Genomic DNA, 25665 nt, shown 5'->3' on the forward strand with positions numbered 1-25665 from the left:
GCGTTGGCAAGGATGGCTTCTTTTATCCGTTTGCCACAAAGATGAACTCTAATTCTGGCTCAGTCCGTCTTGTGGCCCAAGTTTCTCTTCAGCATGTTGGATTCTATTCCATGGGGATAACGGAGGCCGAGCAGCGTGGCCACCTTAAGGACAATGTTGGATTAGAAACCTCAAGTTGGTGGTGATCTTTGAAGTTCTCCTGGCAAAAGCACCGATGCTCTGCACCTGAGGGGTAGGTGAAGGAGGGGCTCACTGTCCCCCAGGAATGATGTTTAATAGCTCTCCCATCTGTGAGAGTCTCCAGAATGGGACCGAAAGGGATGGAGGGGTTTTGATAGCTTCCCTGTAGAATGAGGCTGTGTGTTAGAGGAAGGGTCAGTGTGCTGGGTTGAGTAGGAACGGCCCCCAGAGACTCTCGTGTGTGAATGCTTGGCCGATAGGGAGTGGCACCATTAGGAGCTGTGGCTTTGCTGGAGATATCATGCCACTGTGGAGGCGGGCTTTGAGGTCTCATATGCGCTCAAGCAATGCCCGGTGACACAGTATCCCTCTGCTGCTTTCAGATCAAGGAGTAGAACCCTGAGCATCATGTCTGCAGAACATCAGCACCATGCCTGTCTGCGCCGTCTTGCTTCCCACCGTGACAATAATGGACCAAACCTCTGAAACTGTGAGACGGAACCAACTAAATGTCTTTGTAAGAGTTCTGGCGCTCACGGCATCTCTTCACAGCAATTGCAACCCTAGCTAGGACACTCAGACAACACGATCAGGCACACAGTACAGATGATTTATGGACACTGAGACCCAGGCCATTTGTGCTGTCCATGGTGGTATTTTGTTCGCCTCTCACCAGTCATTTGTCCTTATTCTTTAATTGCTCACTAGTGGCAAATAACCACACCCGCTGTTTCGGGGTGGGGTAGACTCGCTGTGACGTGCCTGTCACACGCGTTATGACTGGCCCAGCTTTTCACACCTGAGGAAGCCCCCAGATTGTGATCCGGATTGCGCTGCTGACGCCTGGCCTGGCCTGGCCTGGCCTGGCCTGGCCAGGAGATTTCCTTGGCTTTGGTGTTGTGGTTTGATGAAATGTTTCACGGCTCACACATTTGAGCACTTGGTCCCAGCGGGGAAGGTTGTGTAAGTGAGGTCCTGGGAGCAGCCTTGAGTTCCTATAGTCTAACCATCTGGTCTACTCTTTGTCTTTTCCATCCCCTCCACTTCCTTCCAGACAAGTTCTTATTCTGTAGCCCTGTTTACGCTGAGGCATCATATCACCCCAACCCCTAAGTGCTGGGAAAGGGAGCTAGGATGTGGTAGCAGTGGGGTTTTAGTCCCTGTGTCTGTTTGGTGCTCTGGGCTCCGTAATCCTGGCTCACTGCTGCAGAAGCACCGGTTGCTTTGACTTCCCAGCACGCGGGCGGTCAGGAGCGCACTTCCTAACGGCAGGCCAGTGTGGCCCTACCAGAACAGCGCTAGAATTCGGCACACACCTGCAACCCCAGCAGAGGCAGAGACAGGTGGCTCTCTGTGAGTTCGAGGCCAGCCTGGTCTACACAGAGAAACCCAGCCAACAAACAAAAAAACCAGCGCTATAAAATAGGATCTTCGGGAAGGGACTCAGTACTGAGTTTAGGCCATGACACACAAATTTCTCTTTCAGCATCTAACTCGAACATCTACAGCGAGAATCGTTTCCATAGGCAGTGAAGGCTCTCTTGCCGGTAGTTTGGTTTCCAGTGTGGAATCACCTCTCTCCTCTCTCTATCTCTGCCTCTTCTCTCTCTGTGTGTGCATTTTCTTTCATTGTCTCCTGTAGCCCTGGCTGGCCTGGAACTTGTCATTTCTAACCTTCCTGCCTGGCCTCCCTGAGTGCTGAGATTGAAAGCAGGTTTACACGGTGTAGGGGGTTCTTCAAGGGGCAGAGGAATGAGGAAGTGTCTTCAAGAATTGGTGGGAGCTCCTAAGGCAGCCTATGGCCTCCAGGGCTGCTGGCACCAGGGTACCACCTAATGATTAACTCATCGCCTCTGCATGAGTCATTTCTGTCCCCCGATTAAAGTTTTCGCCTAGTCCTTTCCATTGAGGTTCCCTCGCTGCAGGAAGGAGGCCATCCTTCTGCGGAGGGCACCTCACAGGCTCTCCTTCCCTGGCTTTGGGCGATCAAGTTCTGAAGTCCCGCTTTTTGGAGGCGCTGGTAAACCTAGGCCCGGCCGCGTGGGAACAGGAAGTGGCGGGCCGAGGGGTGGAGGCTCTGAAAGCAAAGGCTGGCGGCAGGGAGTGTGGGCGCCACCCGCCGCCGCGAGCCGGGACCGCGGAGCAGGGACCCGCGGAGCTGGGACCCGCCTCACAGGTGAGTGCTGCACAGCGGCCTCGCCCCGCTCCCACCAGCTCGTCCTGGTCGCGCGTGGCGCTCCCCGAAACGCAGCGCCCCCTCTCCGTCGCCTCTCCAGAAAACTCTATTCAGCTTCCGAGGCTTAACTTTGTTCGTTGTTCGGCTCCGGCGCCCGGAGCGGAGGGAGTCGTCCGCTGACGACTGTGCCAAGTCCTCCGGGTTCTTCGGCGCCTCCTCCCAACTCTTCTCCGACACCTCCCAACCCTAATCCCAATGCTCCCCCCCTCCCCACCTCGCTCCCATCCCCCTCTCCTTCTTCTCCCGCCTCCCCACTCCTCCCTCCGACTCCCCCTCTTCTCTTACCTTCCCTCCCCCCAAGATCTCCCGCAGCTCAGGTTTTTCCTGCTGCCGCTGGGCACCATCTCTGATCTGAGGCCAGGAATTTCTCTCTATGTGTTAAGCAGTTACAACAGTGACTAGCGTTGAGTATCAGTAAATAATTATCACATAGTCATATTTCTATTTCTTAATTATTATTATTTTTTAAGGGAACCCTCTAAATCCCTCCTGCTTGGCTAGGTCTGCTTCTTTCTTTAAAGAGTGATTTATTTCTATTTTTTTTAAATTTTGCGTCTATGAGCGTTTTGTCCGCGTGTATGTATGTGCACCTGGTGTTCAGGAGTCACAGATCCCTCCAGCTGGGGATAAAGACAGTTTGAGCCACTCTGTGGGTGCTGGAGACTGAATCCAGGCACTCCGAGAGAGTAGTGAGTGCTCTTGGACAGCTGAGCCATCTCTCCAGCCCAACAAGTCTTTTTTTTTTTTTTTTTAAATAAACATGGTAGTATTACGTTAGGTGGACCAGCACTGTTGTTTCTTACAAATCCTATTTCAGATACAAGAACTCATATGTGGACACAGAAGAGCTGCTGGTCACATCTGTGTGTCTTCTGTGTCTCTTCACCCATCGGGGAGAGGGTGACCCCATAGCCCCAGGTCGTTCAGCTGGTATGCCACAATCCTCATTTTGGTTAAGCCCTCTCCAAGAACTAACATGGTTTCTCCAGCAGCCTGGATAGCACCCTGCCATGCTTGTTTTGTTTTTTGAAGCTTCCAACTTGAAATTTTTAAATCAGACAGTGGGCCTCTTCTTGCTTCATTTAATGCCCCCTCCCAGGTTCCATTTACTATGCCATCCTGTGCTCTGGTGGACTTACTGCTTACCAGGGAGCTCCGTGTTCAGAACCATCACCCCTTTGACAGAGTTTCTCTCCATTGATGGTTTTCCGGCTGTTGTATAGTTCAGGTATTACCATGAAACTGGCAGTTGCTGCCCTCAGGAAGTTCATGGTCTTGGACAGCTCAGAGTCTCCCAGCTGAGTGTGAGGTGTGGGGTCCTGGAGAGCAGAGTGGGCCAGGACTTGGGTAGGGGTTGTGAAGGATGCTGGGGAAAGCATAGTAGCTCCTGGGGAAGGTTGGGCCACAAACAGGATTCAAGTCTGTTGCTGTGGTCTTGTCCTGGTTCTCGGGCAGAATCAAGAGCCAGCTTCAGGTACTGGTACTATGGTGTCACCTCTGCCCAGCGCTCCTGAGAACAGATTGCTTTCAGGTACCTCATTTACTTCTCTCAGATGCGAAGTTGGGGCTCTGTACTCTGAAAACTTACATTCTATTTTTAGGTAGCAGGAAACAGTTTCAAAGTGCTTTTCTTTTTCTTCTCTTAACACCAGAAAATATTTGAATTAATTCACAGCAAGGAGCTAATGTGTTTGTATATTGGTTTGTCTGCATGGTGAAGGAACCAGGGTTTGCCTCTTTGGTGATTTTAGAGTTCTTTAAGCAGCTGTAAGCAGAAACTACTGAAGAGAACATCTCTGTGTGTCAGTAAGAGTCAGCTGTGGAAGCTGGCAGAGCCTCAGAGCCCAGGACTTCAGGCCCATCCTAGGTGTTATCAATAGTTAGGGAGTAAAAACATTGTAGTCATGATGGCTAACTCCCCCAAAAGCTTTAAAATCCTGAAATATGAACAGAAAGAATTCTTAATATCCAGTTCATGTTTCTCATTTGGACTAAAGAAATCAGGCTCTAGTTGGTAAAGTGACCCATAGAGGTACTCAGGATCTGAATACTGCAAAGGAAGCTAGGAGCTTTATCTGTGTGAGATGTGGGGTAGTGGGGAGCAGTTACCCCCTTGCCTCTCACAGCCAGAGCCTCGCACCGGAGGGGCCTCATTTTACCAGTTGATACAATGTTAGAAGTGAATCCATTCCTTTCAGATTTTAGAAGCAAGTAGAGTAAAAGGTTTTCAAGTATATCCATAGGATTTTTGTAAATTTCATAGGTATCAGTTGTAATGGCTCTCTTAGTTTCCACTCTGTTTCTTTATTTCTTTGTGAATTGTTTTTTTAGTTTTGTTTCATTAATTTCTACCCTGATCTTAATTATTTCCCCCATATGTCTTAGTTATTGTTTTATTGCTGTGAGGGGACACCCTGACCCAATGATAGCTGGGAGGTGGTGGGACATGCCAATCCCAGCACTTGGGAGGCAGAGGCAGGTGGATCCCTCAGTCTGAGGCCAGCCTGGTCTACAAAGCAAGTTCCAGGGCTACCCAGAAAAACCCTGTCTCGAAAAATAAAACAAACAAACAAACAAAAAAACCCCAAACAACAACAGAACAGAGTTATATTGTTTGGAAGAAAATGGACAAAAATTGAGATAATTAAGTAAACAGAACCGATCTCAGAAAGACAAATGCTGTTTTCTTTTTATCATTTGTGGTTGCTAGATTTTATATAGTCACATGAACTCATATATATGACATGAAGCAGAAGTGAAACTGTCTGGGGGCAAAGGGTCTAACAGGAAAGTGCGGGTGGAGTTCGAAGGGAGAATATACCTAACATACAGTGTACACAACTTGGAACAGCCAGTGTTATTCTGACTACTCAGCGTCCTGCCTCCTCCCCAAAAGCAGGAAGTGTAAAAGGCCCTACCCTCCAGCTCTCTGCCTGCCCCCTTCCTGGCAGAGACGGGGCTGGGGGCCAGGTGGCTCGGGAGGACCTCTGGATTTGTTTCTGATAAGGTCAGCTGGGCTTTTAAGATGGGGAGGATCTTGATTGTTGAGCTTTCTCGGCTTCCGGAGTGTGCCAGCTGGAGTCCACATGGCTATAGAGGGATTCTATACTGAAAAGGAATCTGGGAGCTTTATCTGGGTGGGTAGCTGCTTCTTCAGGGGTCCCCCTGATTAGAGCAATGTGCTTTTGGGTGTCCCTGGAAGGTTGCAAGTGCAGCCTTCTATTTGAAGCCCCCCTTCTTTGAGCAGAAGCTAAAATTTAAATCTCAGTTGACTTGGCTGCGCCATCTCCTCACCATCTCACTTACCCCCCAAACGGCACATCTTTCTGATACACACGCATGCACACCTCAAACACAGACACAGTCTTAGCCATTGCTCTTTCTCTTTGTAAATCTGCAGTGCTGGGGATTGAATCCAGGGCTTCAGACGTGCTAGGCAGGCACTGCCCCACCAAACTACCTCCCCAGCTGCTCATTTCTGTTTTTGAGAAACTAAAAAGAAACAAGACAGTCCAGAGAATGAAGGACAGATTGAAAACCCAGAAATCTGTACCGGCGGCGACGTTAGGTGTCTCACAAGGGAAGTTATGAGTTACATTCAATTAGAAAATGGTGGGGTTGATTGTACATTTTACCGACACTTGACTGCCTTTACTGGGATGGATTGAATTCCCTCTGGCCTGTGGGGTGTCTTGTTTGCACTTGCCTGTGCCATTCGTTAGGGCTGAGGGGAGCCCAATTCTGAGAGCAACCTTGCCTGGAGGCAGGAGCAGCCAGATGGAGCCTTTAGGTACTCTCAGGCTTTGGGTGACGTGTCGACTTTTATCCCTGGAAAGTCTAGCGAGTTTCATTTCATGCTGTCCTCACCCCCCATCCTCACCCCAATTCTTGAAGGAAGTTATCTCAACCACAGAGGAGCGGGAATAGCTGGACATGCCTGATTATTCATCGAAGGATTGAGATTAGTCACCTGGCACGGAGGCCGTGGTGAGCTTGGACCCTGGAGCTAGCCTCAGGCTTAACGTAGGCCCTTCCTCCCCAGTAGCGGCCGGCCACATGCTCCATTTTATGTGCAACTTTTTCTTTTCTTTCTTTCTTTCTTTTTAACTTTTAATGTTTTTGGTAGTTGTACCCATTTGAAAATAAGACTATTTGTGTTCCTCTGTTGAAGTTCCTCACTGTATCAATAGAATAAAATAGTATATCTTTTATGGATGTGTGGTGCATGTTTGCAGGAATGCACGCAGGTTTGTCTGTGTCTCTGTGTGTTCTGTCTTGGGTCTTTTGCTGGCCTGAAACTTGCCAAGTTACCCAGGCAGGCTGGCTAGGGTCACAGAAATCTGACATTTTTAGTGTGTGCGCTGTTGGACACATGGGAATCTGAGCCTATCTCTGTCTGAGGAGCTGAGCTAAGTTGTGATTTAGTGCAACAGGAAAATGTAGTAACGGTTTCTTCAGAGGCTTCTAGCAAAATGAGATAAATGGTTTATGCTGTTCTGGACACTTCTGAACACTTATATGTCATAATACAAACACTGATCTACGTTTAAGTATTTTAGGTCATACATATATAAGATATAAAATGTTCTTATATATTACATAGTGGAAATATATTTTTTGAGATTATTTGACAGCAATAATAAGATATGCATAATATGACAAACTCCTCATTTATTTATACATATATATTTATGTAGAGAGATGTGAATAAGTTTCAGTATACAATGCCAAATGTGACCAGAGAATTATTTTTAAAAAAATGACAAGATTTAAATGACTTTATTTTATTTTGATTCTTTCTTTTTTTATTTCCCACCACAAGATCATTTCCAATTGTTTTTGAGGAGTGGTGACAAGGTTCAGCTGGTAAAGCCGTTGGATAAGCGAGCCTGGCGAGCTGAGTTTGATCCCTGGAACCCTTTTAAGGTACAGGGAGAGAGCCAATAACAAAGTTGTCTTCCCACCCCAACAAGCGCGTCAGCAGCTGAGCACATGTGTGCACACTTAGAGCGATTTGTGGTTCGACTCTTTACCCATTTGCAGTTTATTTTGGTGTAAGGATTTCATTTAGAATCTTACCCCGCCTCCCTCCTTCCCTCCCTTCCTCTCTTTCCTTAAGTTTCGGTCATTGTTCTAACATAGTGTGTTAAAAAGCCCTGTCAAGGAAACTGTCCTTTGGGTCATTCTTGGGTTTCTGTGAGAGCTGTGTAAGCTGCTGCTGTCTGGGGGAGGCCAAGCTTCCAGCTCTCTTAAGAACTTGGGTTCTGATGCTTTTTTTCAGAGCTGCTGCCTCCTCTGGGGTGGACTTCCCAGAAGTCCACTTCCTGTCTTCTGCACCACGCAGTCCTCAACGCACGAACACACCCAAGTCAGCATTTATTTTCATTTTCATTTTCCCTCTCCCTCTCCAGTTCTAACACTTTATTTAAGAAAGGAATGGAGGAAGACCAGCACAGCAAGTGAAAGAACCTGCTGTGTAACCTGGCTGGATCCCCAGAACCCCTGTGAAGGGAAGGCAGGAACACTTCCCTGAGTTCTCTGACCCTTGCACACTCACTGTGGCTCTCACAGGCCTATACCAATACTGAATTCAGTTTCACTTTAAAAAGGAAAATAATAGGGGCATGTAGAAGATGAAGAAAGTCTCTGAGTATGGTGATATTCTAACAATTAATATGCAGATGTGCTGGTTGTGCCACACGTCTTTAAGTCTTTAATCCCAGCTCTTGAAAAACTATGGCAGGAACACTGGCCTGGTGCGCAGTGAATTCCAGACCTCTTTCTTTCTTTCCCTCTTTCTTTCGTCTTGTCTCTTAGAGTCTCAAAGACATCTGTCCATGCTCTTCTGCTCTTCTGGCTATTATATTCTCCATTGAGAAGTCAGGTATAATTCTAGTAGCTCTTTTATATGATACTTGACCATTTCCCCTTGGATCTTTTTTTTTTTTTAAGAGATTTACTTATTATTTATACAGCGTGCCAGAAGAGGACATCAGATCTCATTATAAATGGTTGGGAGCCATCATGTGGCTCAGGACCTTTGGAAGAGCAGCCAGTGCTCTTAACCTCTGAGCCATCTCTCCAGCCTCTCCCTTGGAGCTTTTAATATTTCTTTGTTTTGTATGTTTAGTGTGTCAGGGGAACTTTCTTTTCTGGTCCAGTATTTTTGGTGTTCTGTACCTTTGTAGGCATGTTCTTAAAGTTAGAAAAATTTTTCTTCTCTGGTTCCACTTTCCCCTCCGCTGGCCTGCCCTGGAAGTGCTCTCAGGAAGGTCTGAGTGCTGCTGGCTTCTGGGCAGAAACGAATGGAACTTGGGGTCCCAGGTTCCACTTTCCTCAGGAACAACTGGAGCATGCGGAGTGAAGTCTGCGCGCCAAGAATTCTGGTAGCACAGGAGCCGTGGAGAAGAGGTTTTTCACCGTGTCACAGTTAGCTCTGCTTAAGGAGATGCCGGTAGCAAACGGCAGCAGAAACTCGGAGTTCTGAAGCCAAGGTGGCAATGGTACCCCAGTGTGACCGCTCTTTGGTTAAACTGACATCTTCATGCTGGTGGGTGTGGGCGAATGCCCGTCTTTGCCTGGTCCAGCGATGAAGTAGATGGTGCTGGCCCGTTTATTTCATGTGAAGCAGAGCCTTATACACCTTGGGCAGTGGGAGGGATTTGGGGGATGAATGCATGTCATTGGCTGAGACTAGGACGCTGCCAAGGCTGTGTTTGCGTGGGGAAAGATAACAGGAGACAAGTTCAGGTGACTGACCTGTAACCTTGAGTGACCACCTTGGGGGCTGTGTCACATGCTCCTGAGGCCAGGACAGAAAGCAAGGAGGGGGCTTTGTTCCACGCCTTCCATTCTCAGGACGAGATTTTAAGTCTTAAAGGTGAGATGTCCAGGGTTTGAACATGCTCCAGTCTTGCTAGTCCCATGCCAATTCCTCTGGAGGCACGGTCCATGAGCCCAACATTCTTCCATGATTTTGTTAAAAAAAAAAAAAAATTTCCCCGGCCTTTTCCTTCTTGTATTCCTGTTATTCTTAGGTTTGGTCTTTTCATAGTGTCCCAGATTTCCTGGATGTTTTCTGTCAGGAGTTTTTTAGATTTAATTTTTTTTTTCCCAATGTATCAATTTCTGCTACCATATCTGCTATGCCTAAGAGCCTCTCTTCTGTCTCTTGTATTTTGTTGGCAATGCTTCAGTCCATAGTTCCTGTTTGACCGCCTTTTCCATCCCCAGGATTCCCTAGGCTTGTGTTTTCTCTTGGCTTTCTTAAAGGAACTTACTCACTTCCTCTCATTGTTTGTATTTTCCTGGATCTCTTCAAAAATTTATTCACTTCCTCTTTAAGGGCCTCTATCATCTTCATAAAATTGGCTTTAAGGTCACTTTCTTGTGCTTCGGCTGTGTTGGAATACCCAGGGCCTGTTGTAGTAGGTGGCATGTTTCCCTGGATGTCTGATCATGTTCCTATACTGACATGTAAGCATTTGGGTTTGGAATGACTAGAGATCTAGATGCTGATTTCTGAAGTTGTAATTTTTGGATGTGTATTTTCTTTCTTGATTTCTGTTTCCTCTTTGGTCTTCTGGTCTTTGTGATCTGTATTTCTGTCATGACTCTCCCCCCCCCCCCTTTCCCTTTCTTTCTTTTCCTTTCTTTCTCTCTCTCTCTCTTTTGTTTTTTGATATAGGGTTTCTCTGTATAGCCCTAGCTGTCCTGGAACTCAGTCTGGAACTCATCTAGTGTTGAACTCAGGGAACCACCTGCCTCTGCCGCATGAGTGCTGAGATTAAAGACATGTTTCACCACTGGCTGATAAAGGACGTGTTTCTTCAAATGAAAACAAAGAACAAAAACAAAGGAAAAAAAAACAATTTAGAGACAGTTGTTTCCAGTAAGTCCCACTATATGTACATGCAATGAATGAAGAAACACAAAAATGTGCTGTGTGGAACATTGGTGTTCATTATGAACATCAACACAATAAAACTCAGCCATGTGCATCTTCATAGGTAGTCTGATTCCAGTTTTTATGTTTGTGTATCCTTGTGTGTGCGTGTGTGACTATGTGAGTGGCATATGATAGCAACAATGTGACCATATTTTAGTTTACTATATTTTGAATTTTTACACACAGAGATCAATAGTTACTGTCACCATGGAGGGGAATGCCATTTCTGAAAGGGAAAACTACAAGTCTTTTGGGGCCATTAAAAAAATGAAAACTATTCTACTATGACAATAAAAATATATTTAAGTAATTATTTATGTGGGTTTTTTTTTTTTTGTGTGTGTGTGTGTTTTGAGACAGAGTCTCGCTCTATAGACCTAACTGCCCTGGAACTGCTATGTGAACCGTGTAGACTTTGAGCTTTAAACAATCCTCCTGCCTCTGCATCTCGAGTGCTGGCATTACAGGGTGAGCCACCATACCCAGCTAAAAATACCCTTCTGTCAGATGTATAACAGAAGGCCATGGGGTGTTCCATTGGTCATTGTCTCCTGCTGCTGGCCAGCTTAGTATTTCCAGCCATGAAGTTTCAAGAGGAGGGACTGCCAAAGTTAAGACTCAGGAACAATCTGGGCAGTGGCTGTGCACGCCTGAAATCCCAGTCCTGCGGAGGTAGAGGCAGGCGGATGGATCTCTGTGAATTCAAGGCCAGGCTGGTCTACAGAGTGAGTCCAAGACAGCCAAGGCTACACAGAGAAACCCTGTCTCAAACAAACAAACAAACAAACAAACAAAGACTCAAGAACAATTCTCTTTGTTGTGGGGGAGAAGACAGTTTTGAGGTTAAGATGAAGGGCAGTGTCTGGAATACCACGGAAGTGATGGAGCTGGGCTGGGTGGAAAGGTTTTCTCATGGAAGGGTCTCAGACAGTTGCCATCTGGACTCACCTCTTAAGGGCAAGGCATCTCGTGAGTAAGACAAAGATCTTCTCAGCTGAGGAGTCTGAGGAATACTACTTCCAAATGAATGTTCTCAGTTTCCAACTTAATAGAAACAGTGAGGAGGGGAGAAAAACACTCAGTATCCCAGGTCCTGTCTGGCTACTGTTCTGGCTAGTTTTTGTGTTAACTTGACACAAGTTAGAGTCTTTTGGGAAGAGAGAACCTCAGTTGAGAAAAGGCTCCTACCTGACTGGCCAGTGGACAGGTTGGTGGTGCATTTTCTTGATGATTGACGTGAGAGAACCCAGCTCACTTCTGGGCTGATGGTCTTGGGTGCTACGTGAAGGCAGGCCGAGCAAGCCCTGAGGAGCAAGCCAGTAAGCAAGCACTCCTCCACGGACTGTGCATCAGTTTCTGCCTCGGGGTTCCTGCCCTGGCTTTCCTGGATGATGGACTCTAAAATATAAGAGCAAACAAACCTCCCCACTCTCCAGGTTGCTTTTGGTCATGGTATTTATCAAAGCAATAGAAGCTAATGGAGACAGGTCCCATGACCAGGGTTTCTCTTTTCTGGAGGTTGGCATGTTTTTGGTGTTAGCAGCTGAGTGTTGTTGGATAGTACCTCAGAGTCACAACCTCAGAAGAAAGGTAGCCTTCTCCCCATCACTTTACACACGGAGACACTTACAAGTGTCTGAGGAAGCAGCTTCCCAAGGCAGAGCGGCCAGTGGTACAGGCAGGCTTCAATCCAGGCAGAACCCATGTTCCTGGCCACGAAGCTTGCTGTCCTCCTGCAGAGTCAACCACCAATCTATTCTAGACCCTGTCAGGTTACTCTGCTGAACTCTCGTGTCTGTCCAACTTGTCTCCACATTTCGTAGGCACTTTTCCTTCAAGAACTGCTCTTCTTGCCTCCTCCTCTCACCTGCAGGAACCTCTGTTGCCAAGACTGTCAAATAGTTCTCAGAGGCAACCATCTGACCAGTGGCTTTCTGTATACCCACCCACCTCCTAAACAAAAGCTCCTGAGAAGCAGGAACTTCCGGTTTTGTTTCCTGTTATTCGGTTTCTTTCCTCTAAAGTGACTGGGATACGGTAAATGTGATCAGCATTTAGCAGGAGGCGCCCTGGCAGTTGTCACTTTACTTTCTCACTTGATCACGACATCATGTGTTGACCTAGGTTGCCGCTCTCCCAGCCCCGGGGAAGAATGGATTTCAACAGCTGTCTTTACGAAATTGCTGAAAACCTGGGCAGTGAAGAACTGGCTGCCCTCAAGTTTTTGTGCCTGGACTACATCCCACAGAAGAAACAGGAGTCCATCAGCGATGCCCTGATGCTGTTTCAGAGCCTGCAGGAAAAGGAAATGTTGGAGGAAGGCAATCTGTCCTTCCTGAAGGAGCTGCTTTTCCGAATCCATCGGCTGGACCTGCTGACCAACGTCCTAAACAGCAGCAAGGAGGACATGGTGATGGAGCTGCAGGTTCTAGACAAAGCCCAGGTTTCTCCCTACAGGTGGGTAGAGATGCTGGGGTTGGGGGGCCGGAAGTGTGGACAGAAGGGACATGTCCCCGTGGCTGCTGCTGCTGGGGTCCATAAGTGGCTTTGAGACTGGGCTAAAGGAAGACATTTAGGGGCTAAATACACAGTTAAGAGGATAAAAAATGCTAAGGCTGGAAAAGAATTTATTTTTCATGAAGCATGCTACAGAAAGGCACTTAATGGGAGTTGAGGGTGGGGGGGTGGGGGAGGAAGGAATCTGGCTACAGGAGGCTGAGAGGCCAGGGTTGGGGGTATATGGTCAACGCCCTGTGTGTGGTAGTTGTTGCTGTGGTAAAACACCGCGACGAAAAGCAATTTATAGAAGACTGTATGTTGGGTTACAGTTCCAGAGGGCTGGTAATGGCAGAGGAAAGAAGGCAGCCAGCAGGCGTGGTGGCAGGAGCAGGAAGCTGAGAACTCCCGTGCACACGGGAAACAGGAAGTGTGAAGTGCAAGCGGGGCGAGGCTGAGGCTCTCAAAGTCTGTCCAGGGGTGTGCTTCCTCTGGCAGGGCTCTAACAGCCCCGTAACCTCTCCAGGCAGCCTGGGGACCAGGTGTTCAAATCTGCAAACCAATGAAGGACATTTCTCGTTCAGACCACCACAATGCGTATATCCACACGTGAAAGAACAAGTAAATTTAAATTTTTCATTTTTCAAACTGAACATGACCTTCAGGTATGCTGATATTTAAAAAAAAAACAACTTATTTTTATTTTTATGATGCGGGTATTTTGCTTGCATGTGTCTGTATGCCATTTGCATGTAGGAGGCCTGCAGAGGCCGGAAGAGGACGTTATATTGCCTGGACCTGGAGCTACAAGCAGTTGTGAGCTGCTGTGTGCATGCTGGGAATTGGTCCGGCATGTTTGCAAGAGCAGCCAGTGCTCTAAACCATTGAGCCATCTCTCCAGCCCAGAATATGGCTTTTGTATCGGCAGTGTTGTGACCTGCCCCCACTCGAAAAACAATTTGAATGCTTTGCCTGTATGTATGTGTGTGTGTCTCATGAGTCCCTGGAACCCATGGAGGCCAGAAGAGACGGTCAAGTTCCCTGGAACTGGAGCTACAAATGTTTGGGAGCGGCCATCTGGGTGCTGGAAATTGAACCCAGGTCCTCTGGAACTCTTTAACTACTGAGCCGTCTCTCCAGACCCCTGGAATAAGGTCTTAAATAAACATTCTTCTTCTTTCTTCTTAAAGAGAGTTAAAAGAGGGGAAGTTTAATAAAATGGTGAGTCTGGGAACACTGAGGAAGATAAACACGTATTCCAGCCGGGTATGAGGCAGCCACACCGACCAGCTAAGAAGGACCCGGCTCTGGGAAAAACAAGAGAGCACTGTTGCCCTTTCCCCTGGTAAACTTAATAACTTTTTAAGTGGCCACTCGTTTAAACATGTTCATGCGTCTGGTGTAACAGATTGTAACGGATTGGATTGGATTGTGGGCAAAGATTACTTCTAAGGAAGCCTCGGCCTACTCCAGCTGAGGAACCCCGGCAGGCCGCCCCTGGGCCTAGCAGGGGAATGGCAAGTGCTGGCTTTCAGCTGTGTTTTCTCCCCCGCGGAAATAAGCCGGGAATACTTCGCTTTATCTGTGCCTTTGGGGGGATTCTCTTCTGGAACTTAAAAACCAGGTCTATGGCCCTGGATTAAGGCAGGCTCACCCATCGGTGAATAATACACCCTGATCTCTGGCACCCACAACCTGTGTTTATTTGTCCATGGCTAGGGCCTCACTACGTCCCACACGGCCCACCCTCCCCACCCGTGTATGCACGTGGAACCCTTCAGTGGCTTCAGGACTCAGGGGACTGGGCTCTCTCACCAGGTCCGGCCCCACACAGACGGCTGCGCTCCTATAAACTGGACTGCACCCCAGCGGGACAGACCGTGTGTATTAGTGATAGTTCTTGCTGCTGTGACAAAAGCAACTTAAAGAAGGGTTTATTTCGGCTTAGGGTTTGAGGGTGCGGTCCGTCCTGATGAGAAAGTCATGGCAACAGAGGCAGGGGGTAGCTGGCTGTTCAAGATGTGTGAGCTGTCAGGAGGCAGAGGCAAAGCCAGTGCTCCGCTCACTCTCTCCCTTACGCTCTCTGGGACCATGGCCTACAGAATGATGCCAGCCTTTAGCTACTGCAGTTAACCCAACTTAACCTTCCCCCCTGCAACCCCCTGTTGACAGGCCCAGAGATCTGTCTTCTCAGTGGTTCTAGAAACAGTGGCACTGTGAAACAGGCTCCATGCAGTGGCAAGATCATGGTTCTGTGACCAGGTCTTAAAAATAGAAGCACTTTGTCTTCTTCTCCTTTTCAACATGCCTTGTGCTCAGCCCTTCTTGATGTGGGTTTTGGTTCTGCTTTTACAATATTTCTACTTGAGCTTTAGCGCTGGCCTTCATCATCTTTCCTTGTTAGCAAACCGTGGCATGGGAAAGCCTCCCTGGAAAAGGAACTTTCATTCGCCTGCTTCAGCTGTTGTCTGGGAGGCTCACTGCCCCTGTTTGCTAACCTAGGCCTAGTCCTAGAAGCTTTTAGCCACTGTACAATCTAACCTAGGCCTACGATGTTTTCAGCCTCTAAGACTTACTGCTGAATCAGCTCCTCCTTTCTTGTTCTTACCGAGCTCTGGGCTGGCTTGTTCAACTCTGGCTTAAACTCCTTTCCAGCTGACTTACTCAATCTGGCTTTTTTCTCGGCCTCTAAATTGCTCTGCTTGGCCTCACACCAACTCCAGCAATTTTTTCTAATCTTTCTTTTGGCTCCTCCCTTTCTTTCTTTGGTTTGTTCCATCTGTGTTCTCTCTCTGTACCCTCACTCTCTATTACTGTCCCAGTAAAACTGCCTCCTCCTCTCTCATCCTACTCCCTTAAGTAGCTTCCTTTTCCTCCCTCTTTTTGTGAGATTTTGGGTGTATACTGTTCTGACAAAGTCTTTCTCTGATTCATCACTATTTCTGCCACTCTGCTAGAATTCACTTTCATACATGGGTGCTTTCTTCTACAAACTGTCTTTAACTTCATTGTTTGGGATTAAAGGCGTGTGCCACCATGCTTGGACCTCAGCTTTTCTTTACCAGAAACTTGCTCTATACCAGGCTGGCCTCTAACTCAGATCTGCTTGCCTCTGTCTCCTGGATTAAAGGCATGTTTGTAGTCCAGCCAGATCACACAGACCTAAAAGGTCTTTGGACGTGATCTCTTGCCAGTGCAGCCATGTTCTAAATTCACATACCTCTACACCTCCCAGCCAGCTCTGGCAGCCACTCTTTCCTTATCGTATGGCTTCCTACTTCAGGCTTGACAGTTGTGATATTGATACTGGATGTATTATTTTCCCAGGTCTATCATAATTAAGTACTGCAAACATTAATAATAATAATCACTATTATTAATGCTTAAAACATTAACTTAAGTGGGGCATGGTGGCATACACCTTTAATCTCAGCACTCAGGGAGGCAGAGGTGGGTGGATCTCTGTGAGGTAGAGGCTAGCCTGGTCTACAGAACAAGTCCAGAACAGCCAAGGCTATACAGAGAAAACCTGTCTCAAAAAATGATAACAACAACATAAAAAACCCAAAACCAAAACAAACAAAAAACCATTAATCTAGCCCAGTGTGGTGGCATATTCCCTTAATCCCAGCACTTGGGAGAAAGAAGCAGTCAGATGGAGCTCTGAGTTCAGGCCAGCTTGGATTACAGAGCATTCCAGAACAGCCAGGGCTACAGAGAGAAACCCTGTCTTGAAAACAACAACAACAAAATCTTATTCTCTCCTAGTTCTGGGGTTCAGATTCAGAAATCAAGGTGCTAGCAGGACTGGCTTCTCTTTGGAGGAACACCCAGCTTCTAGCCTCTGGCTCCCGTCTTACAGAAGTGTCTGTCTGAGCTGTTGTTCTCAATGTTTCCTTTTTCTTATTAGGATACCAGACTTTGGATTAGACCCCACCTCCTCCAATATGGCCCCAACTGAATAAGATTTTGTCTACAAACACCCTTTGCCCACATTAGGCAACTCCTCACACCGTAGGAATACAGTGACTTTAAAAAGATTCGGAGTCAGCCAGGAGCGCTGTATTGTTTGGGTTTCCTAGAATTATGATCTTTATAAGGAGTTTATTCATTAGGGCGCCTATTCATCGTAAGAAGGGATGGCCCCAGAAGTAGGAAAGTCAGGGGTGTGTGTGTCCTCAACTTGTGCCATCATCTTGGGCTCTTAAAAGTTCCTGCCCTGTGAGCTAGGCTGAGGCAAACCACAATGCCAAGGCAGGAGTCTTTACCCTCCTTGTAGAGAATCCTAAGTCCCCTGACTAGGACAGTACCTGTCAAAGGCTTAAACTCTTTGATTGCGCAAAGAAGGGTCTTTGCCGAAGGCTTGTTCACCATTGTCTAACATGAGCCAGGAGCATAAAAACACGCACACATGGAGCCTTACCACCATGAGAAAACTCTAGGCGGTCTTGTTTGTTTCTGTCTTGGCTGTCGTGGAACTCATTCTATAGACCAGGCTGGCCTGGAACTTATCGAGATCCACCTGCCCCTGCCTCCCAAGTGCTGGGATTAAAGCTGTGCCCCACCGCCGCTGGACTTGATGTTTTAGTTCAAATGATAACTTCTGCTGGCACATTAATGAAGTGAGTTGTATTGGCTCATGACCTCCAGGACCAAGTTCTCAGCACAAAGGAGATTTATTTGTCCCAGAGGGTCAAAGGGCAGGGAATAAGAGACAAAGACAGAAGGTAGAGGATGAGGGAGAGGGGAAGGGAGCAAGGGAGAGGGGTATTTGTCCTGGAGGACAAAGGACTGCCCCTGGATAGAGAGGAGGCAGAAGTGGTCCATGGGAAAATGGGCAGTTTATAAAGATAAAGGGGGAAACGCCATGTTAGGTTGAAGTGTTTAATTTTAACTGGGCATGATAATTAGGTGAACCAAAGGGGGCTTTTGATTGCTGGATTTCCATACTTTGATAGCTGCACCTTGGTAGTCGGCCTCAGCAAAATAAGGGCTAGCTTTGGAAATGTTATCTACTGGTTTTTAGTAAGGCAGAGGGAATTGGGGAGAAAGGCAAGGCCTGTCAGAGCCATGCTGGCCAGAGTCCCTTCAAATAATGCTAATGAAGCCAGTTGGTCTGGGTAATAAGGAAGATAAAGGGACTGTTGTGGGACACAACTTTTTCTGGGTAGACACAACACATATGCCTGCTCACCCCAGATAAGGAGCCCATGTCAGATCAAAATACCAATACCACCAAGGTCCAACCTGGTGAATCAATGAGTTTCATTGGGTTTACTTCCAAGAATAAGGGTGAGGAGTTTACACACAGGAACAGAAATGACTCAAAGACAGCTGAATCACCAAAGCTCCTCCCAGGATGGTGACAGCTCACACACTGGGAACCAGAGTGCACTGCACAGCCTTCAAGGTGGCTCAACAGGAGAGTAGGGTCCTTTCCAGGTGCCTCAGTTGGTCTAAACCTCTTCCAGCAGCTCGGCTGGTCTCGTGGTCTCCCCTTCTTCCCAGCAGCTGCTCTGGTGTTAAGAGTTCTCTTTGCAGCTCAGCTTCCTTCTCTCTGAGTGGGACTCTGGCTTTTATTGCTTACTTTGGCAGGGAGGGGCCGAGTGAATCTGGTCGGTTTCAAGGACTTCCTGAAACTGTTTAGAGTTGTTTACCTTCCTGCTCAAGGAGCTTCCCTGCAGAATGGAAAGTTTCAATCTCCAGGAAACTGTTACATATCAGGGTCAGGAAACTTTGAACTAAAGTTAAAAGAGTCATAGTAGCTTGGGGTGGACCAGTCTTGGCCAAACCGAGAATCCTTTATGGAAGTATTTCTGGGATTGAGTTTTTGAGATGGTGGTAATATGAGGTATATTCTGTTTCTATACTATTTCTTTTTCAGGATTTTATATTTTCTAACTCAACTTGGAAACTAACATATTTGCTCATTAAGGTTATTTTCCTTTATACAATACTATTGAGAGTTTTGCTGACTTATTATTATTATTTTTTTTTCCAAAAGTTTAAAGAGCAGCCTGATTTGGGTACCCAGAAGTGAACTCTGGTCCTCTGTAAGAGCGTCATGTGCTCCTAACTGCTGAGACATCTGTTGCAGTAAATAATTGAAATGGGTGCTGGGCTACATAATGTTTATTATTAGCCCTAAGATTATCATGGCGGTATTATTTAACCTGATATCACAAATAATGAGACATAGACACCTGTTAGATTTATTTATTTATTTATTTATTTATTTTTTATTTATTTATCTATCTATCTATTTATTTATTTATTTATTTATTTATTTATTTATTTATTTATTTATTTATGTTGGGCCAGACAGGACTTAGACTGTCTAATATTCTCACCATCCATCTCCCAGCCCCCATCCAAGGCCATCCACCTCAATCCTCAGCTGGACCACTTTTCAGCCATAATCCCATGGTACTTGCTTATATTCTCCATCTGGGCCTTTTCACAACATTATTGGAGGCCTTCCTCAGCCCACATGGTATTTTCTTCAGGCTAACCCATCCTGGTGTCCTCCTCCTTCCTCTCTTCCCGTCTGTCTGTCTCCTGTGATACCTCCTGAGATTCTTCCATCCTTAAAAGTCTGGGAACCTTCGCCACACATACCCCATTCTGCTCTGACCAGGTACAGGCTAATTAATCAACCAGAGATGTCTCAGGCAGGTTTACAAACCAAAGATAGGTGTAACCAGATATTGAGGGCCAGTAACACACATCAGACCAGCCTCCAGCAGCCACCTCTTCACCCCAAGTTTTGCTGACTCCTCAAACATTCTGTTATTCATTTGGCAAGCATTTTCCAAGATCCTAAATGTGCCAGGGAATAGTTATTTTTCTGTGACCTACTGAACTCTCAGTGTGCTTTCGTGTGCTGCCTAATGGTTTGGGCAGTGGCAGATTGCATAAGTGACCTTGGTCCTGGGAGGACATGCTGCCTAGTGATGCCACAGTACTCTTAGTTTAAGAGCACAATGTGACGTCCACGAAGTGAGGAAATTGCATCTCAGAATGTGCACACGCCCAGTGAGCTACACATGACTGTTACCCAAGGAAACTCGGGCAATTAACACCTGCTTATGAGGTAGATGTACATTTAACTTCTATCTACAGATGAGAGGAAAAAAAAAAAAAACGTAACATGTCTAAAGTCACAGAGGTCAAAGATGATGGGCTCAGAGTTACAATGAGGGTAGTCTGGGCCCCTGCACTCAAGCACCCCGCCTCACAAATCTCGGGGTAATGGAAGGGCTAGGCTGTCAGGGCACTTAGGCAGTTTATAAACAGGCTGTTGTAACAAATGAGTTATCTTTCTAGGGGGAATGATTGTAGGTTCCGTGAGAGAACAGAGCCCCGGGGACACCGGGGCCATGTGGTGCGATTGCACGTGGCCCGTAGACACGTGGAGCCGGAGGATGGTATAGCAGCTGGTTGTGTTGAGAGTCTTTGGTCTTTCCAGAGTTGGAGATATGCGTGCGTGTGTGTGTGTGTGTGTGTGTGTGTGTGTGTGTGTGTGTTCAGAGTCCCTTTTATTCTAGAACCAAATATTCAAATATCCAGCCTTCTTCCTGAAGGAAATGGCTAGGAGAACACTGGTCAGTTCTTGGAAGGGAGTCACCTCTGCTGTGCACTGAGGAGAATATAATTTCCTGAGTCATCGCACAGGGGTCTTGATTTTTATATCGATTTAAGAGCAGCAAGATTCTTTTAGTGACAGTGAGTTGGAAGCCATGGGCGGTGGGACTTTGCCCAGGGTGGGCTGGTTGGACCTGACTCAGTAGATGCTCACCACCGTGCTAGCCTCATGCTGAGGCCCAGCAGGCAGGAGCAGTTGGCTGTTTTAAGGAGGACCTGGGCTTGAGGCCTGCTGTTAACTGTGTAGTGATGGGAAATGATCTAGAACGTGTTTCTAAGGCGTCTCCGTTTTCCCTCCACAGGGTCATGCTCTTTAATCTCTCAGAAGACGTGGACAAGTTGACATTGAAATCTTTTAAGTTTCTTTTGAACAAAGAGATCCCCAAATGTAAGCTGCATGAAGACTCGGTAAGGCCTGGTACCTCCTCAAGATGGGTCACTGCCGGGGTTTCTGGGACCAGAGAGGACTGCTAACCGAAAACTGAATTCAAGGTTGTTTGTTTGTTTATTGTTTTTGAGGCATGGTATCACGTAGCCCAGGCTGAATCCAAACTTCCTGTGTAGCCAGGGATGACCTTAACCTTTACCTCCTGAGCACTGGGAGTACTGGCTCGTGTCACCCGTCCTGGTTACAAGGGTCCAGGATGTGGCAAGCCAGCACTTCCTGCGTGTTCAGCAAGCACTCTTCCGGCTGAGCTATCCCCCAGCCCCTGCATTCTCAGCAGTTAGGCAGGAATAGTAGTTCTGGTTCTCGGGCCCCTGCACGGTCAAGTGTTACTGGGTGACCACGGGGCAGAGCCGGGAGCCAGAGAAAGCAAGCTGTACAGTTCAACAACAGCAGGGACCCAGCGGGGCGGGGGAGAGAAGGTGACCTGGCGTTCCATCTTCCCCACTTCTGCTGCCCTTGACATGCCTCAGGTTCGCTTGTTTGTCATCCCCCCTCCACCCCCACCCCCGTGTGCATTACGTGTCTTTATGACTAGGTTGTACGGTGTATGTGTCTGTGTCCACATGCGGCGTATGTCATGCCTGTGTGGCATATGTACCTGTGTATGTGCTGTGTATACCTCTTGGTGGTTTCTCTGTTGGTCTGAGCCTCTGTGTGTGTTACCTGTGTGTGTGGGTTTCTCTCCCTCTGTGTGTCTGTTTGTATGTGTGTGTGTGTGTGTTTGTATAAGGTCTAATTTTGATGTATGCTTTGTCCAAATGTATCTCTGCATTTTTTTAGTGCACACACACACACAAGTGAGTGGTGTTTCTGTGTGTGTGTGTGTGTGTGTGTGTGTGTGTGTGTGTGTGTGTGGTGCTTGTGACTCTGCGTGTATTAACTGAGGTTTAGAGGTGGATGAGGGACCAGGGGCGATGCCGGGGTACAATGCGCTGTCCAGGGCTGTCCCGTCCTCACTCCTCATGCTGGACCACAGATGAAGGCATGCACACACTAGCCTGAGAAGAAGGCCTGGGCACGGGGTGGCCCTGACATGGCTGCTCTAGCTTTCCAGTTTTCAATCCTTGTAGACCAGGAAACACAGAATGGGCTTCCTGACTCCCGTCAACTCTGAGACAGCACCATGTGCTCAGAGGTGGGAAGGGGACCTACTTGGAAAAGAAGGCTGGGCCCTAGGTTTGGAAGAAGTGGAAGTCAAACGACACAAAGGCCCTAATCCGCAAGCCTGTGCGCTCAATCCGTTTGTCCCCTCGTTCTCTCCTCCCCAGAGCCTGCTTGATATTTTCATAGAAATGGAGAAGAGAGTCATCCTGGCGGAAGGAAACTTGAACATCCTGAAGTCAATCTGTGGTCAGGTCAACAAGAGCCTGCTGGGGAAGATCGACGACTATGAAAAATCAAGCACAGGTAGACAGATGATGGATGGCTGGGAGGCAGCAGTGCCCTTGGAGTGGAAGCTGTTCCTGATCAAGTTTTTCTTTTTTCATTCAGAGAGAAGAATGAGCCTTGAAGGAAGGACAGAGTCGTCAGCATCATTTCTGGACGGTAATGCTCATAGACACATTCCCTAGATCCTTTCCTCCTGTTCCCACCACCCTCTGCCACACCCCAATCTCGAGCAAAGTTCACTGGCCACTCACCTCCTCCCCAATCCTCTGCAAGAGCCACGGGAATATTGGAAGTGAGCACTCAGTATGTAAGAGGCTCTTAACTCTGTTCTGACCTTCTCTGCTTTTGCAAAGAGTCATGGGAGCTAGATTCAATTTCTCCCCCCCAGAACATTCTTGTTTTGTTTTGTTGAGACAGGGTCTTTCTACATAGTTCTCATTGTGTTGGAACTCCCTGTGTAGACCAGACTGTCTTTGAAACACAGAAATCCGCCTGCCTCTGTCTCAACTGTGCTACGATCAGAGGCATGCACCACACCGAGCCTGACTTTTTCCGGAACATTCCTGATCAAGTTTCCTCAAGTCTCTCTGCTCTGTGAGAGGCCCCTTGGCCCAGCGTGCATTAAGTCCAGGTTTCCAGGCTTAACCTGCAACTGAGATCCTCTGTCCTGTGCTCGCCTCACCCTGAGAGGCTCGAGCCAAGTTGCCTAGTTCATCCCAGAGGGGAACTTCTCCAGACCTGTTTTCTTACCTAGGAAAGCTAGCTAGAACAAACAGGTTTTCTTCAATTTTTTTGTCTGTTTGAGACAGGGTGTCTCAGTGTGGGTTTTACTGCATGAAGAGATAGCATGACCACAGCAACTCTTACAAAGACAAACATTTAATTGGGGCTGGCTTACAGTGTCAGAGGTTATCAGCATGGAAAGACATGGCAGTGTGCAGGCAGACATGGTGCTGGAGATGGAGCTGAGGGTTGCTACATCTTGGTTCACAGGCAGCAGGGAGATTGTGCCACTGGGCAGGGCTTGAGCATATGTGAGATCTCAAGACCGGCCTCCACAGTGACCCACTTCCTCAGACAAGACCACACCCACTCCAACAAGGCTGTACCAAATAGCGCCACTCCCTATGGACCAAGCATTCAAACAAGAGTCTATGAGGGCCATTCCTATTCGACCCGCCACACAGGGTCGCCTTCTGTAGCCCTAGCTTTAGTATGTATCACAGGCTGGCCTCCAACTCATAGAGATCCCCTTGCCTCTGCAACCAGGATTAAAGACATGCACCACAACTGGCTCTCTCAAATTTTTTGTTTGTTCTTAAAGTTTGATTTCTTTTTCACCTACATGTATATGTGGGAACATGTGTGCATGGTGTGGGGTCTCATAAAGGCTAGAAGAGGGCATCCGATCTGAAATTGGAGTCACAGATGGTCGCCAGCCACCGTGTGGGTGCTGGGACCCTCTGGTCCTCTGCGATGAGCGCTAAGCTTGCAACAGCTGAGCCGTCTCTCCGGCCCCGAGGATCACCTTCCTTTAAAGGAAGGTGCCTGAGTAAGGGAGCCAGTCCTTCCTTCTGTCCGTGGCTGCGTGAGCCCGGCTCTCTGCCAGCGCCTTCAGTGTGTTTGAGTCAGGGATTCATCCTGAGCTCATGCCCTTTTCAATGACCACCTCACAAATGAGTTTGCGCTCGGTTTTCCAGGCGCGGGCGTGCTAAATGCCCTTCCTACAAGACCTATGTATCCGAAGCATGTTCAAGGCAGTTTCAGTGCTTATTTTAAAAAATGCCTTAGAGGCCAATGCTGGCCATACAGGCCAGGTGATGTGAGTTCGAGCTCTGGAACCCATCCATGTAAGGGTAAAGCAGCGAAGCAACTCTGCAAAGTCCTCTTTGATCTCCATGCGCCAGAGCATGAGTGCCCCCTACGTCAAGCATACGTGCACAGATGCTCACGTGCTCACACATAAGCATGCTCTTGCTTGTGAATGTACACACACGCACGTGAGCTCACGCATAAATACATTCGAATGTGCATGCGTGTGGGCCCTGAAAAATGTCTTTAAGGTCCTTAGGTTATCCTAAGTGTTACCTATGTCTTTACCAAACAGCCTTTTCCCAAAGCCTCTCATTCTGGATGTTTTTCTTGGTCTCTTGCAGGGGAGATATGCTTAAGAACGCTGACAACGTGGGACTCCCCAAGAGAACAAGACAGCAAGGCCCAGGTACATCCTCTCCCTCCTTCTTTGCATTGAAGTTTCTGTTTCTTGTTTTTGTTGGTTAACCTTGAGCTCATTACGTAGCGGAGGAGGCCTTGAACTCCTGAACCCCTGCCTTTATTTCCCCAGTGCTAGGATGATAGGTGTGGGCCACCACACCGGGCTGTAATTTTATTATAAGATCAAAGGCAAAGATACAGGAATTGTTGAAGGGGAGGGTGTGTGCCTCCCTTCCCCCTCTTCTAGCAGGTCTACCAGTTAAGATGGGCACATGGGGTATGGGCTCGGAGCCTCGGGAGTTGCTCTCCCAGGCCTTCTCTTTCAGCATGACCTCGCAGAGAGGTTTTCCTTTGTTCTAGACAACAAATAGGACCTCAGCGTGTCTTAGTTTTATGTCTCAGTCACGCCTGTAGAGAGATTTCCTTCCTAGACACAGCTTGCATTTACAGTCTTCAGCAATTCACCGAGGACAGCCCGTGAACCTCCCTGTGGCAGGAAGCATGGGAGATCCTATCCACCTTGAGAAAGAGTCCGTACCAGGGCGGGTTCCCAAGCGGAGTCACAGGCCTTTGCTGGTCAGGAAAGCAGAGACAGGTCCACAGTGTTACTGGTCCCTACAGAACTGTCTTCACCAGGCAGCTGAAAATGTCATGATACTCTTAGTAACTGCTAGAATTATAGCATCAGAATAAATTTACCTAAGTAGGAAACACTCAGGATAGTAACAAATACTGAATATACCCTGTGTTTAGTAAAGTATTTTATGCCATAGAAAACATACTAAAAAGCAAAGAGTTTGTACAATATGTAGAGAAACTCAAGTGTGTTATAAAAAGCTTAGAATAAGCTATTAAGCTACTAGGAGATGAGGAGAGTTGATCAAAGTCCTACGTTTTCAAGCCATAGAAGCCTGGCATTACCTTTTAGCCTGTACTTCAGGAGACAGCAGAGGCTTCTACCTAAATGCCAAGACTCAGCCTGAAACAGCCGTAAGAGAATGAGCAGAATGCAGGCCCTCTGGTTTTCACTGTCAGGATCCTGTAAGCACAACTTGACAAAGCTCCTTGCTCTCCACCTGCCATGGAGTTCCTTCGCACTGGCTTAAGGCA

At 47.4% G+C, this 25665-nt stretch overlaps 1 protein-coding gene across 2 annotated transcripts in view; it reads left to right on the forward strand.

The window, feature by feature from the left end:
• Nucleotides 1-2092: 2092 nt before the first annotated feature.
• Casp8 (caspase 8) overlaps nt 2093-25665 on the forward strand; it is a 30314-nt gene continuing 6741 nt past the window's right edge. The window contains exons 1-6 of one of the 2 annotated variants that reach the window (XM_055609128.1): nt 2093-2356; nt 12489-12821; nt 20807-20912; nt 22221-22359; nt 22444-22497; nt 24498-24562. In XM_055609128.1, the coding sequence (XP_055465103.1) occupies nt 12517-12821; nt 20807-20912; nt 22221-22359; nt 22444-22497; nt 24498-24562 (669 nt within the window). In that variant the 5' untranslated portion in view covers nt 2093-2356; nt 12489-12516. Of the gene's footprint in view, nt 2357-5346; nt 5424-12488; nt 12822-20806; nt 20913-22220; nt 22360-22443; nt 22498-24497; nt 24563-25665 lie in introns of those variants that run through there. The other variant, XM_055609129.1, reaches the window with a different exon arrangement.

The sequence above is a fragment of the Psammomys obesus genome, unplaced genomic scaffold (assembly GCF_907164565.1).
Source record: "Psammomys obesus unplaced genomic scaffold, mPsaObe1.curated_primary_1811, whole genome shotgun sequence".
NCBI classification, from domain to species: Eukaryota; Metazoa; Chordata; class Mammalia; order Rodentia; family Muridae; genus Psammomys; species Psammomys obesus.